Genomic DNA, 15,533 nt, shown 5'->3' on the forward strand with positions numbered 1-15,533 from the left:
CTTCTGCTTCTGCCTTAAATAATTTTCTTATTATTCCTTTTTCTAACAATTTATCAGGCAAACCAATCGCCTACCGGCAGCTGGCAAAATAAATGGTCTCGAAACCCGGATGCATGACTCGGGAATCTTGGGCCAGAACCAGGTGGTGGTATTTGGGCTTAGTCCATTGTACAAAGAGTCTGGTATTATATTAGATTTCATCTGGGGCCCATTGGGCACTTTGTTGTGTTTACTGATTTGATTTGATTTGTTTTGTTTGTTAGTTACTTAGTTGTGTTTGATTATGTTTAAGCTTACATATGGTATGGTAATGGTAGTGATGATGATCAAAGCCTTTATCCCAAAATTTTGAAATCGATTACATGAGTTTATGAGAATATTAACGAGAATACAACACCACCGCAACTATATTCTCATTTATGCTCATGTGTCATATGTTTGACAAAGTCATGCATAATAATGGTATGGTACATTTAATTGAAATTATTTGATGTTGTTGTGCCTCCATGTGATTACTTTCAGATTGCTATCCAAGTCGGGTCCGTGGTTGTTGTATGAATGCACAAGGACTGGCAGACTACAAATTAAGGTTATATAGTGGATCGATGTTCTTCATTTTGATGTAGCTATTGTCTTCTGTTTCCTCTTTTTTTTTTTTCTTCTTTTTTTGTCCAGTTTGATGTTGTTTGTATTTGGGTCTATAAATATAAATATGTATAGAGAGTAGTTGAAGAAGAACGTGAAAATGAAGAGAATATTACCAAGAGAATGCGGGCTTGTCTGTATGTAGGGTCATTAAGATTCCTAAAGAAGAAGAAAAGAGAGTAGTTGTAGATTCCTATATTATTTACTTCTTATAGAGTAAGAGCGATGTATCATGGAATTATAATATGTCAAATTGTCAATTATGTATATATGTAATCTAATCTTTTTCAGTTTGCCAGTCAGAGACGATGGAGTCTGGAATAATTTGCAAGTATTGTTTTGAAGGTTCTTCATTGGCAATTTAATAATGACAGCAACCACCAAAACCCCAATATTATTTTGAAGTGGGCAAGAGCTAATCTTATATATATGTATGTATGTATGTATGTATGTATGTGTATATGTGGATCTCATTAACTCACTGTTGGAAGCCTAATGACACACACTTCTTTATACAACAGGAGTGGACAGTGTGTGTCTGGTTGAATTATTGGGCATGAAATTATCAATTCTCTAACTTTTGGCAATCTTACCGACAATGCTATCTCTTCCAAATTAATGCTTCCAGTGTCTTGTTGCCTTCTTTTTTTTTTCTTTTCACATATGGTTTTTCTTTTCTTATCAAGTGGATAATGGGATGAGAAGACAAAGTAAGAATTAATGTTGATTTCTGCCATACCAATTATTATCTTCCTGGACTTTCTCATGACTTGTTGAGAGCCAAGTTTGTCTTTTGGATTGAGTTATAACTCATTATTAACATGTATATTATCAAAAAAAAAACATGTAAATTAGTCATGTCTGCGTGGCTGTACCAAAAGCCGACGTATGAACCAATGTCCATGTCTCTGTTTTTGGTATTTGTTTGGACTTTGGACAATCATATATGGCTCTTCTTAGGGACTAGTGTACATGGTTGTTTGGAAGCCTAGCTCTCCCACACTAATGACATGCTGGAACAGCTGCCTTGGTCATTCCAGTTCAGATTAATTTGATCCCCTTGTTTGGCAGCTGTTTGTTGTCTCCAATTGGATACATAGTAGCTGAAATAATATATATATATATATATATATATATATATATATATATATATATATATATATATATATATATATATATTGGCCATCCAAGAGGCAAGAGCTGAACATCAATGTCTGTAGAGAATAGATAGGTGTTCAAAGACCTGGACAGCATACTTAGCCAATAACATTTTAAGTCTAGGCCATGGAGAAACAGATAGCCATCATTGGAGCTGGTATTAGCGGCCTTCTAGCCTGCAAATGCATCCTCTCCAAAGGCTTCCATCCCATAGTTTTTGAATCTACAAGTAGCATTGGCGGAGTATGGACCAGCACTTGTGAGACTACAAAGCTCCAAAATCCCAAACTGGGATACCAGTTCTCAGATTTCCCATGGCCAGATTCAGTCACAGAAGATTTCCCTACCCATGACCAAGTCCTTGATTACATCAAAGCATATGCACACCATTTTGATCTGCTCAAGCACATCAAGCTCGACACAAAAGTCATTGCAACTCAATATGAAGGCCCTTCTGATCAAGAAATGCATTCATGGAGTCTATGGAATGGCAACGGTGAACCCTTCAGCTCTAGAGGAAAATGGAAGGTTGAAGTAGTCAATACCAAAAGTCTTTCCACTGAGGTATGTGTAGAGTGTAATATTGCCTGATATATATGGGGGTTTACCAAGATCAAAGCAGCATCAGGTTTTACTAATTAGTTCCATTATTTTCATCTGTTAGCTGGTGAGATTCTTGGTATTCAATTATGTGATCTCTAATACATGAGAGAGAAATTTAAAGTTCTTCAGTTGAAATCTGTTGGACAATTTTTTTTTTTTTGATCATGATATTAATAGAGACATAGTAGTCCCTAATTGTCATGTACAAGGTGGGTTTCAGTAGTTTGGCGACCTTATATGCTACCAGTAATGTGAATGCATTCATAACCATCATTCCATCATCTTCTTTTTGCTGAGACTCAACAGATTTATCAAGTGGACATGGTGATTCTTTGTATGGGGAAGTTCAGTGGAGTTCCAAATATCCCAGAATTTCCTGACCGATCAAAGGGTCCAGAAGCGTTTCATGGAAAGGTTGTGCACTCCATGGACTATGCTGCCATGGATAATGTTAGTGCCGCTGAACTTGTCAAAGGAAAGCAAGTTGCCATTGTGGGGAACCAGAGATCTGCTATGGAAATTGCAATGGAGTGCTCAGCAGCAAATGGTATTACTTTTCATTTTTCAATATCCTTGTGTATGAAGATTGGTGGCCTGCAATACTAAACTGATCACTTGCATCATGATTTTTTTTATTCCCTGTTGATTTTCAGGAGTCAAGCATCCATGCACAGTTTTATACAAGACTGAACACTGGAACATCCCAGATTTGTTCCCCTGGGGAGTGCCTTTATTTTTCCTATACTTTAATCGCTTTGCTGAGCTTCTGATTCATAAGCCTGGTGAAGGATTTCTGCTTAGTCTTTTGGCGACATTCCTTGCACCTCTGGTACTTCATTTTGTCTTTTTAACTACCTCAAAATGGTTCCTTTTTTGAGGGGGCTAATTTATACATAACATTTGCAGAGATGGGTAATCTCTAAATTCGTCGAAAGCCATATCAAAAGGAAGCTTCAACTAGCCAAGTTTGGAATGGTGCCCAGACACAGCTTTCTTAGAGAACTAAATTCTTGTCAGACAACATTAGTGCCTGAAAAATTCTATGATAGAGTTGAAGAGGGTAGCATCGTATTGAAGAAAGCTCCAAGCTTTGGCTTCTGCAAAGAAGGCATTATTGTCGATGGCGAAAACACACCTATCAAGACAGATTTGGTCATATTGGCAACAGGATACAAAGGTGAAGAGAAACTGAAAGACATTCTTGTGAACCAAGCATTTAAAGACTCTATACTGGGGTCCCCTAAAGAAACAGTTCCTTTATATAGGTGAGCATATCTTTTATCAGCAAAACTTTGAATTATGATTCATATTTGGTTACACAGATGATTGCAAGTCAGAAGCTTAATGTTTTTGGAATCAATCACTCAGAGAATGCATTCATCCGCGGATTCCCCAACTAGCAGTAATCGGATTCTCAGAAGGTGCTTCGAATCTGTTTCTATCTGAGATTAGGTGCCGGTGGCTGGCAGAACTTCTTGATGGCAAGTTCAAGTTACCTAGCATACAAGTCATGGAGAAAGATGTGTCAAAATGGAGCGAATACTGGAAGCAGGCGTCGGGACCATACTATCGGAAATCATGTATTGGTGCCATTCAAATTTGGTACACAGATCAATTGTGCAAGGACATGGGGTGGAATCCCAAGCGAAAAAAGGGTTTGCTTGCTGAACTTCTTATGCCTTATGGACCGATGGATTACATTTCACCTTAAGACAACCATTGTCAACTTCAGCCATCGTTATGAGGTTTCTACACTTCCACCTCTATGTTTTATACAAAAAAAATCAGCCATGCAAGAATAAAAGCTACATGACTGCCGTTTGGCGATGATGTTCCCAACTGTACTTCTACCTTGCATTCATACACTGATTAAATAAGAAAAATAGTAGTAATATTCATATTCTAACGAAGAAATCATTAACTAAAGTTAAAAAGAGCAAGGATCAGAGCTCCACACACAAAAAAGATCCAAACTCAAATGAATGATTCATTGATATGGTCACATAATGGGCTACTTTTTTTGACCATATTGAAGTGGGAGCATGAATCCAGATGAGCCTGAGTTGTCTTTTCAACTGCTGATCATAACATCTAGCTATATCCCAACTGGCTATATCCCATGTCATCCAACCAATTCTCTCGAGATTTGTGCGAGTCATGACAATTTAAGGAACAGCTTGTCTTTCTTCCAGCCTCTTCCAAAACATGAAAAACATGAAAAATGAACTTTAACTAAACAAGAAAAATATGTTAAGTTGCTTTAAAAAAAAACTATTATTGGATTGTTCTGCAAATAAGGCATCTGGATACAGCCAAGGATGAGAAGACAAGCAAAGAGTTTTGATTTCACTAAAACATCTCCTTATAAAAGACACTGTTATTGTCTTTTTCTCCAAGAAGCATGCATAGCCATAGGTGATGCTCAGACTCTCAAAAGGGTTTTCATACTACATTGGCAATATTGGAGGACCATTTAGCTTCAGACTTAAAAAGGAAGTAGCAATTCTCTTTAGAGAGTTTAGACCTAGCTGCTTGTGCACATAAGTTTCAGTATTAGCTTTTTAACAAGGCCCACATTTAGAAATGGAATCATGAAATTTGTAGACTGCTCATTTTCATATAAAGTTGAGACCTAAAGTTAATGCAGATGTGTCTGTCTGTACTCCTCCACCACATTATAATTAGCTATTGCTCCACTCAAGCTTGCCTCTTGTCCCTTTTGGGATATCCGCTTCGCAAGCCTGTTTAAGGTCATAATTTCATGTCTGGATTCCTCCCAAGTAATTACTTCATTCCCTTCAGTAAAGTACTGATTAAGAAAATCATTTTTGGAACAAATTAATTTTTAAAAATATTTAAACATTTCGATTTCACTCTCTCTCTTTTTTCTTTTGTGAATTTTTGGATTAAGGAATAAATAAGATTCAGCTGTGATTTCTGGAAAATATGGACTCATGATAATGCTTGTAGAGGACAAAATAAGAGAGTATTTTTGACCCATATTTCTTTGACTAAACAAAAAAAAAAGAAGAAAAAAAAACCCATATTTTTTGCTAGGGGGGGTTTCTGCAATTTATCAAAAAAGAAGGGACTTTGTGTAGTTTTGACTTAACTGAAGGGGTTAGGGCCTAAGGGAGCTCCTACTAATGATGTCATAAACATGAACAGAAGTAGCGAACATGAAGAAGTCAATTGGAATTTGATCCGTCTGGCTCTCTCAGAATTCTAACATGCTATGCGATTTCTGGTCTCTTGTTTTGTTCATAACGATCTATACATCATCGTGTCTACTCTAAAGGCCATATTTTGAACCGAGAAGCATTCAATTTCAATTCTCAAGTTGTTCCTGTTTCCTCGAGCTTTTCTGGGCAATCAATCAATCAAAATCTTCCAGGAGAAAAGTTGGTATCTTTTTAATCGTTTCCTTTCTTGTTATAATTTTATTTTGTGGTTAGTTTCTTATTTCTTGACATAGCAGGTACGGATGATTTTTGTGGCGGAATGTGTTAGTTGGTTTGGGAATCGATTAGTTCAGTTATGCTTATAATTGGGGAGGAGAATAGAGCAGTGAGACTGGTGGTAGTTGCTGATGAGTATTACAGGTTATTACGATCTCATATTGCTATTGGCATCCTCACCTCCTTCATGGGCCATTCTCATTGCTTGTGTTTTTGTAATTCTCGCCCTTTGCCTATCCACGTTCCTTGTGTTCGAACACCTGTCTGCGTACAAGAATCCCGAGGTCTTACACTCCATTGATGGCTTAGATTTCCTTCATGTTTAATTGATTTTTTTTTTGTTTTCGCTTGTGTAATGTTGTTTTGCTGGTTCCTGACCTTTTCAGGAGCAAAAATTTTTGATCGGAGTTATATTGATGGTTCCGTGCTATGCTGTAGAGTCGGTAAGTTGTTACGTAAAAACCAATGTAGTATATGCATTTGGAGAACTTTTTGTGCCGGTACAAAGTTCTTTATAGTTAAGGATGACTTTTGTTAGAATATATTTAAATGATCTGAAAATGTGAAATGGCCCTGTCAAACAAGTTAACATATTTGGTTGAATGACAAAGTAACTAATCTTAACAAAGTAACTGATCGTTTCGAAAATGTTTTTTTTTTTGCACCTTTACAAGATAACTTGCCTGTTTGAACCAAAAGATTTCAATAGTTGTATTTTTTATTTATTTCACTCGTACTTGTATTGAATTTTAATTATTCAGCGTTATTAAACCTAAGGCGTGGCATGCTGGTTGGTGAATCCTTGGGACATTCTGTAATATTATCAGAAATAGACTTTTACCCTGTCCTACTCATGGTTAAATGCACATCGACTCTGGTCGTGCGAGGGAAGTTTCTCTTTTAACTAACTTGGCTACCTTTGAAACAGCTTGTATCGTTGGTGGATCCATCAATTAGTGTTTATTTTGGGATCTTGCGGGATTGCTATGAATCATTTGCCATGTATTGTTTTGGAAGATACCTTGTCGCGTGCTTGGGTATGTCCTTTCTTAATGCCTTTTACTTTTTGTGGAATGTTTGTGTCGTGTCTTTTGCACTTCAACAATCTTATTCTCTATTTTCTAATATTTTCTTTGCCCTTGCATAAAGTACTCAGTAATTTGCGAGGAAAATACCCACCATCTGACATAGGTTCTACGTAACATTAGGTCAATCTATTGTCTAATATTTTATTTGCCCTTGCAAGAAGTACTCAGTAATTTGCGAGGCAAGTACCCACCATCTAACTTAGGTTCTACGTAACATTAGGTCAATTTTCCATTCCATTCAAATTAGAAAAGGCAAGTACAAGCTGTTAAATCCATTCAAGCATGCTAAATTGCTAATGGGAGGGGCAACCTACATGTGTTTTGAAACAACTAGACTTGCGTGTATGGTCAAAGTGGGGTCTCAAAAATCTAATCTTGCAATTAGTGGTTATTACAAATTTTGTTTGTTGGTTGTAAATGAACTTATACATTGGTAGCAGTGAAAAGCTGCACATGTTTACAATTGTATCCATGTTTTGGTAATGGAATTTCCTTGGTCATCAAATCGCACCCTTCATGGCTCGCTTCAAACAACATAATTTTTTCCCATTAGTGAACGGCAGACTCAGGGTGATTGGTTGTGTTCCGTTGATTGTAGGCTATGTAGCTCTATTGTAATTGTATCCATTCAAGGTTATCCATGCACTCTCCTTTTTCTTTTTTGTTTTTGTACTTTTTTTACTTTTTCAGGCTATGCTTCTTGGTTACTTCACTGGCTGATATTTTCATCACTGCTTTGATTTTTATTTTTCTGGTTTATTTCCTTTTCAAAGGTGGTGAAGAAAGGACAATCGAGTTTATGGAAAGACAAGGGCATTCTAAGACTCCTTTGATAGGACATGACGAAAAGGGAACTGTAAAACACCCTTTTCCAATGAACTACATCTTAAAACCTTGGAAACTTGGTCAATGGTTCTACCAAGTTGTCAAATTTGGCATTGTTCAATATGTATGGCTTTCCAATTCCCTGCACAGATTAAATATTCCCTTGTTTTGATAGTGTGTTTTCTCTTCTTCTTTTTTTCCTTCATCCTCTAAGAATTAAAGTTTATGTACTTTTCGGCAGATGCTAATCAAGTCTTTGACTGCTGTCTTAGCTGTTGTACTAGAAGCGTTTGGTGTATATTGTGAAGGAGAATTCAAATGGGGATGCGGGTAAGGTGATCTTACTAATTGCTGGACAGCTTGTTTGTAATTTGGTTTTTGGGTGCAAAAAACGTAACTATTAGTTCCGTGTTTTCTTCCTCTACGACATAATAATGACCTTGTTTGAGCCATTGCATAAATAATCTTCTGGAATGAGCGAGGATGCTTAGAGCATTGCTTGCTGCCCAGCATGGTTATGGGACATTCAAGATCCACTGGATATTTATATCTGTAAATGTTTTTGTGTGTAAATGTTGGCATCTCTCTTCGTTTCAATGTAAATGCGTTATTGGAATTAAGAAGATTATGTGTGGATAAACTTCTTGTACCACCATGTGCCTAATTAATGTGGGCTGATTGTCCTAGAATTGATGCCTCTCACATTTCCTTGCTTGTTGACTACCAGTCTAACTTCAAAATGTGAATTCTAAGGGATGTGTTTTTTTTTTTTGCCCTTTTGAACTGGGGGATACTTTGTTAATCAAATGCTATTTGGAACATATTAACTAAGCCGGCCTTCTCCTGACTTTGTAGGTATCCCTACATGGCAGTGGTTCTCAATTTCAGCCAGTCATGGGCATTGTATTGTTTAGTACAATTTTATACTGTCACACATGATGAACTGGCACACATTAATCCTCTGGCCAAATTTCTGACATTTAAATCGATTGTATTTTTGACTTGGTGGCAAGGTGTGGCAATTGCTCTCCTCTATGCCCTTGGTTTGTTCAGAAGTCCGTCAGCCCTAGGCTTGCAGTCGAAGTCAAGCGTGCAAGACTTCATCATTTGTATAGAGGTAAGTGGCTTCCATTGCCCACTAGGTATTCCAGCGTGTGACTTTTTTATGATCTCATGGCTTTTGATATTTTCATAGCATTAAAACTATAATTGCATTTGGTTCCATTATGAGATTTTGCATTAGATTTTTATGCTGGTGAACTGAGGAGTACTTGATGGAAAGTTCATTAGTTGGCTGGGGACATCTTTCATCCTTACGAAAATTAATAAATATCTTAATGTATTTTTCTTGTCTTCTGTTTCTGAGTTCATCAAAAACTCTTCTGATTCTTATCTGACCCTTTCAATTTGGTGATCCCTTTTTTTATTGAATAATGGGGATGGGGATTAAAATCCATTCCCTTAGGCAGGGTAATGAGGAGCTTGACCACTTGAATCAGTGGTTCCCAATTTAGCAATGAGAATTGGCCCAATGCCATTTCTTATCCCAACTTTTATGAACCTCTTCTTCTTATTTTCTACACCGTGTTCGTCTCTGAGTATATTATATGATATCAGTTGTCCCCAGCAGTCATCAGGGAACAGATAGCAAAATTTTGGAGCTTTTCTTCCGGAAGGCTTATTTGTATTTGTATGTATTAGCCTACAAAGGGGCCAATTGGCACATGTTTAGAATATGGTTCAAACGGGATTGGTGATAAAACATACTTTATTACTGAGTTTTCTCTATGGTGGATACATGTCTGACTGAAGTGATGAGGTGGAACAATACTACTTTAATTGAATCAAAAGTTGTTTTGAACTTACCTTGACCGATTGCTTGTTTTTTAATTCCGATTCTAATACGGTTCTCAATAGTTAAGGTAGATTCAATGTATTGGAGCTGACCAAGTAAATCTTATCTTAGCGGAAGTTTGGAAACCGTGATTTGCAATCTATAGTCTTGTGGAAGTGTAACCAAATCGGGGTAGAGTTAAAGAAGATGCCTTAAGAAATTTTTGGAACGTGTAACTTTGTCTTAGTGGATAGAATGGTGGAAGCTATGGAATTGATGTTGTAAGGCATGGCTCAAGAGAATAAAAATGGCATTTTGTGTTTTTTTTAGCTGAAGTTACAATGTGGATAAAGCTAATTGATAGTGTAAAGTTGTGGCCTGGCCAAAGAGTCAAAGTTGAGATGGGGATAGGTTTGACAGATGACGAGTGCTTTCTTCCTAAAGACATGAAAAATTGTTATTAGGTATCAAGATTCAATATGCTAGAAAGGAGAATATTCAAACAGCCAGCATTATTATTCTCCCAGAATGTGAGCAGATGTCACTAGATGATGCGGTTGAACTCAATGCTTTATTCGTATTTCATTTCTTCAGTTATACTTGTCATTTTATAGGTTATGTTTTTGTCCAAGCACTTATATATTGGAAATAAGAGAGTTGAAATTTTCAGAACTTGGAAGTATTTATATGAACTTAAATTTGTAAAAAATTTTTAGTCCATATAGTAATCCATATGCAACAAACCTACTTGCTGGTAGCTTCAAGGACACATCCTTTAGTGATAAACTTCGGGAAAGAGGGAGAGAAGGGTGTCAAAGAGAAAGCTTAACAACAGTTTCTATGAGCACATATAGAAGAGAAAATTTATTTTATTGATCTTGATTCAAATTTCTGCCAAAAATTTATAAATACAGGCGAACATGTGGCCAAGTGGTAGAGTTGCAAGGGTGCAACCTAGAGGTTACATGTTCAATTCTTAGAAACAACCTCTCCACATATTATGTGAGGGTAAGATCTACGTACATGATGCATATCTCCGACTCCTCCAATTGCAGGAGTCTTGTGCACATGTATTGTTTACCTTTTATATATTCTCATTCAAATATATTAAAGTTTAACAAGTCTGTATATTCATCCAGCACAGATGGGTGTTGCTTCCATTGTGCACCTTTATGTATATCCGGCAAAGCCTTACGAAATGATGGGAGACCTCTTTCCTGGAAGTGTTTCAGTCCTTGGAGACTATGCATCTGTTGATTGTCCTTTGGATCCCGATGAGGTGAGGGATAGTGAGCGTCCCACAAAGTTGCGTCTTCCTCAGCCGGATTTTGATACCAAGAGTGGAATTTCCATTAGAGAAAGTGTCCGGGATGTTTTTGTTGGTGGTGGTGGATATGTAAGCCATTTTTGTTAACTAATGTTATGTTTTGAATCTCTCTACATACTGCCTCTTTACTAGCCTAGCTTAAGAGTGCTGAATCTTCTGTTTGCATCCTATGCAGATAGCCAATGATGTGAAGTTCACAGTTACCCAAGCGGTGGAGCCAGTGGAGAAGGGGATAATACGTTTTAATGAGAAGTTGCATAAGATTTCTGAAAATATAAAGAGGCATGACAAAGATAAAAGAAAAGTAAAGGATGACAGTTGCCTTGCCACATCGTCATCCACTCGGAGAGTGATTCGTGGAATAGATGACCCCCTCTTAAATGGGAGCTTTAGTGATACCGGAGTTAAAAAGGGGAGGAAGCACCGACGAAAATCAGGATACACTAGTGCAGAAAGTGGGGGAGAAAGCAGCAGTGACCAAAGCTACGGTGGGTATGAGATCAGGGGTCGTAGGTGGGTTAGCAAAGATTAGTATTTAATTAGGGAAGAAATGAAGCACTTGTAAAGCAGGAACACGTCTTACGTAAGCATTATGTCAGCATGATTGCGGTGCGCATGGTCAAGCTGCTTGGTTCAAATGCTGAGGGGACTATTTCATTCTTCAGGAGGTTGGAAATTGTCTGTCCCAGGTTTTTTTCTGCTGTGGATATTTCCTTGTTGAGTGCTGATATTGATTTCCAGGGTAGCTGGTCAATTTGCACCAGTTTAATGTGGTGGTTATTCCATGTTGTATAGGCGTTGAGAAATATTCACCCTTTCTTTTCTCAAGGTGGGTGGGAGAGATGTGGGGGAATGGAATATGAGTGAAATCAGTGGCTGTACTATGAGAGAACTCTTGTATCTTATGGATTATATTGTTCACAAGTTATTTGTGCAGCTGTTCCTTTTTGCCCTGCCCTTCGTTTTCTGCTAATGATTTAACAATGACAACTTATACACAACAATCAGGACAATCTCAACGGACTAATGCAACATAGGTCATGCTTCCGACTGCTCGAAACGGATTCATGATGATACCATTTACATGTCAACAATATTGTCTACATTATACTTCCATACATGTTAAAATAATATTATCATATTTGGCTTGTCCGGTGAATTGTGGATATATCGGGCCGTGCTCATATAACCTTGTTTCATGTTAAGGGTGCATATGAACCATTTGGTTGGCTTTGTCCCAACCAATGCGAGACTTGTGAGTCATGACACTTATCTCTTGAAAGATGAGTATTTTACCCCTCATATGAACCTCCCGTCGAGGACAGTTTCCGCTTTGCTTCTTTCTTTCACAAAATCTCTCAGGTCCTCTAATCCCACGTGGCCGGTTTTGATTGGCTGAAGGACGTGAGGGAGAGAACTTTTAGACTGGCATGACGTGGAGAGTTATTAGTGGGTAAATAAAATTACTATTGTGATGGTTACCGCACATGATCATTGCTGGCCACTACTACGCCCCCAGATCTCTCGTCTCTACGTGCTCTTCATTTGCGGAGACAGTAGTCGATAGCGAAACAGAGGAATAGCTCCAGGGTTCAATCAGATTTCGGAGATTGCATTGCCATGGCTCTCAATCTTCGCCAGAAACAAACAGGTACTGTCTCCTCTTCTTCTTTCTCTGGATCTCTTATTCTTGAGGCAACAAATTAAACGCCTATATCCATTTTCTGTTCATAATCACTAATTTTGATCCTTATCAATCTGATTCTCTGTTGAGATCACGTCAAACTGCATGATCTGAAATGAATTTGGCGCAGCCTAATGGGAACCCATGTTGTGAATGTGTGTGCTTAATTGACCTCTTTGTTTGTATGTTCAGTCTAATAATCGTGTATGTATAGATGCACGTATTTATACTGTTTCACGCTGAAACCAACTGAAATGATTGCTATGAAATGAAAGAAATCATGGGTTACATGAGCTTTGTCACCTTCATATCTCTGGATCTCTTACTCAACTTGATAAATGAAGTTAGTTGAAATTAAACGAAGACCCATTTCCATAACTTGTTCCTATTCACTAATTTGTTTCATCTCTTCAGATAAAAATCATAATCAGAAATGAAAATTGCACAATCTTATAAAATCATGTGGCAAAGGAATTCGTATCATAATATTCTGTATCTAATGGTGATAAGAGCTGTAACTTTTGCCATCATATGGAAGCAATGATTTTTTTTTAATGTATAATCTTATTTTTGTCTGATGTGTGATTGGTCGATACAGAATGTATAACGCGTATGCTGAATCTGAACCAACCCATAAATGCAACCGGAACTGCAAATGAAGAGGTGTACAAAATCTTGATCTATGATAGGTTTTGTCAAAATGTACTATCCCCTTTGATCCACGTCAAGGACCTACGCAAGCATGGTGTTACACTATATTTTCTTATTGACAAGGACAGAAAACCAGTTCATGATGTGCCTGCCTTGTACTTTGTTCAACCCACGCAGATTAACATTCAGCGAATAGTGGCTGATGCATCTCGCTCTCTCTATGATAGCTTCCACCTCAATTTTTCGTCTTCTATACCCCGTCCGTTTCTGGAGGATCTTGCATCTGGGACTCTCAATTCAGATTCAGTCGATCGAATCGCTAAGGTCCATGATCAGTATCTTGAGTTCGTCACGCTAGAGGATAATTTGTTTACCTTGGCTCAGAAGTCTTGTTATGTGCAGTTGAATGATCCATCCGCAGGGGATCGAGAGATTGAAGAAATTATTGATAGAATTGTTAGCGGGTTGTTTTGCATATTGGCTACATTAGCTGTGGTGCCAATTATTAGGTGCCCTCGAGGGGGACCAGCTGAAATGGTGGCATCAGCATTGGATCAGAGGTTGAGGGACCATCTGTTGTCAAAGAACAATTTGTTTACAGAGGGTGGAGGTTTTGTGAGCTCCTTTCAAAGGCCAATTTTGTGCATATTTGATAGGAATTTCGAGCTATCAGTTGGGATACAGCATGACTTTCGGTATCGGCCGCTTGTTCATGATGTTCTTGGATTGAAGCTTAATAGGTTGAGTGTGCCGGGGGAAAAAGGTGGCATGAGGTCATATGAGTTGGATAGTTCAGATCCCTTTTGGGTGGCCAATGGGTCCTTGGAATTTCCTGAGGTTGCTGTGGAGATTGAAACGCAGTTGAATAAATATAAGAAAGATGTTGATGAGGTAAATAGGAGGACTGGTGGGACAGATGGGGCTGAGTTTGATGGAACGGACTTGATTGGGAATACAAAGCATTTGATGAATGCTGTGAATTCACTGCCTGAGTTGACAGAGAGGAAGCAGGTGATTGACAAGCACACCAATATCGCAACTGTGTTGTTGGGTGAGATCAAGGAGAGGTCTCTTGATTCTTATGCTAAGAAAGAGAATGACATGATAATCAGAGGGGGTGTTGACCGAAGCGAACTTATTGCTGTGCTTAAAGGTAAAGGAACAAATATTGATAAGCTGCGGTTTGCAATTATGTATCTGATATCTTCTGAAAGCATTAATCAGTTGGAAGTTGAATCAGTGGAGGCAGCTCTCAGGGAGTCTGAGGTTGACATTAGTGCGTTTCTGTATGTGAAAAAAATCAAATCTTTGAATGTCTCGCTGGCATCCGCAAGTTCTGCTAGTAGAAGTAACATTGTTGATTGGGCTGAGAAACTTTACGGGCAGTCAATTAGCGCTGTTACTGCTGGTGTTAAAAACCTCTTGTCTAGTGATAGACAATTGGCCTTGACAAGGACTGTGGAAGCGTTGATGGAGGGAAAGCCAAATCCAGAAATTGATTCTTATCTCGTGTTTGACCCTCGTGCCCCAAAGTCAAGCTCTGGAGCTGGGAGTAGTCATCTAAAAGGACCATTTAAAGAAGCTATTGTTTTCATGATTGGTGGTGGTAATTATGTGGAATATGGAAGCTTACAAGAGCTTGCCCAGCATCAACAGCCTGTCAAGCATGTTACTTACGGGACAACAGAAATTCTTACTGGCGGAGAGTTCATTGAGCAGCTTACAGTGTTAGGGCAGAAGATGGGATTAGGCAGTGCTGGTGCTCCTTCTGCTTCAACTAATTAGGGAAAAATGTTATGTATATGCTCTTTGAACTTGGATATGTGATGGCATATTATGTTTGATTGCCATTACAAAGTTTTTCGTCACTCTGAACACTTGGAAATTGCGTGCAGGGAGTTATATATGATACATGCATGCTGCTTTAATAGGACTAAAACATCAGAGAATTTGTGCTGTTTTTTCATCTATCGATATGTTTATTGTTCAGATTCAATAATGTTTTTTTCTTCATGCTAGCAATTTAGTCTCATTTTTTTTGTGAATGTAATATATATGATGGCTGATTAAAATTCAATGAAGCACTAAACCAGGTTATTGCCTCGATCTGTTTCATGGATCTTCCATTATTGATACTGCAAGTACCGGCATGGATGACGGGCCTAAGTTGCGACTGAAGTCTTGATCCTACTTATGTTTTGAGATAGCACACTTTGGTTGGCAGACTCTACATGATTTGAGTTTGTGTGATTCGTTCTGG

At 38.0% G+C, this 15,533-nt stretch overlaps 3 protein-coding genes across 8 annotated transcripts; all 3 read left to right on the plus strand.

The window, feature by feature from the left end:
* The first annotated feature begins 1,825 nt into the window (after nucleotides 1–1,825).
* Nucleotides 1,826–4,312, plus strand: LOC120014734 (probable flavin-containing monooxygenase 1). The gene is made up of 5 exons (XM_038866777.1): nucleotides 1,826–2,367; nucleotides 2,713–2,953; nucleotides 3,060–3,235; nucleotides 3,313–3,671; nucleotides 3,775–4,312. Exons 1-5 carry the CDS (start codon nucleotides 1,930–1,932, stop codon nucleotides 4,115–4,117), a joined length of 1,557 nt encoding a protein of 518 aa, XP_038722705.1. The 5' UTR covers nucleotides 1,826–1,929; the 3' UTR covers nucleotides 4,118–4,312.
* A 1,260-nt stretch (nucleotides 4,313–5,572) lies between these two features.
* LOC120014745 (protein LAZ1-like) lies at nucleotides 5,573–11,894 on the plus strand. 6 transcript variants are annotated; one of them, XM_038866795.1, is made up of 9 exons: nucleotides 5,579–5,811; nucleotides 5,885–6,148; nucleotides 6,251–6,307; nucleotides 6,793–6,901; nucleotides 7,726–7,901; nucleotides 8,019–8,107; nucleotides 8,633–8,894; nucleotides 10,756–11,007; nucleotides 11,114–11,894. In XM_038866795.1, the coding sequence occupies exons 2-9, from the start codon at nucleotides 5,996–5,998 to the stop codon at nucleotides 11,468–11,470; spliced, it is 1,455 nt and encodes a 484-aa protein (XP_038722723.1). In that variant the 5' UTR covers nucleotides 5,579–5,811; nucleotides 5,885–5,995; the 3' UTR covers nucleotides 11,471–11,894. The 6 variants fall into 6 exon arrangements, with proteins under 6 accessions (XP_038722757.1, XP_038722723.1, XP_038722716.1 ...); XM_038866788.1 differs by having other exon boundaries at nucleotides 5,579–5,807; XM_038866805.1 differs by having other exon boundaries at nucleotides 5,579–5,807; nucleotides 8,791–8,894; nucleotides 10,751–11,007.
* A 536-nt stretch (nucleotides 11,895–12,430) lies between these two features.
* Nucleotides 12,431–15,388, plus strand: LOC120015083 (SEC1 family transport protein SLY1-like). The gene is made up of 2 exons (XM_038867308.1): nucleotides 12,431–12,589; nucleotides 13,221–15,388. Exons 1-2 carry the CDS (start codon nucleotides 12,559–12,561, stop codon nucleotides 15,056–15,058), a joined length of 1,869 nt encoding a protein of 622 aa, XP_038723236.1. The 5' UTR covers nucleotides 12,431–12,558; the 3' UTR covers nucleotides 15,059–15,388.
* The last annotated feature ends 145 nt before the right edge of the window (nucleotides 15,389–15,533 follow it).

This window comes from Tripterygium wilfordii, chromosome 2 (genome assembly GCF_013401445.1).
Source record: "Tripterygium wilfordii isolate XIE 37 chromosome 2, ASM1340144v1, whole genome shotgun sequence".
NCBI lineage: Eukaryota > Viridiplantae > Streptophyta > Magnoliopsida > Celastrales > Celastraceae > Tripterygium > Tripterygium wilfordii.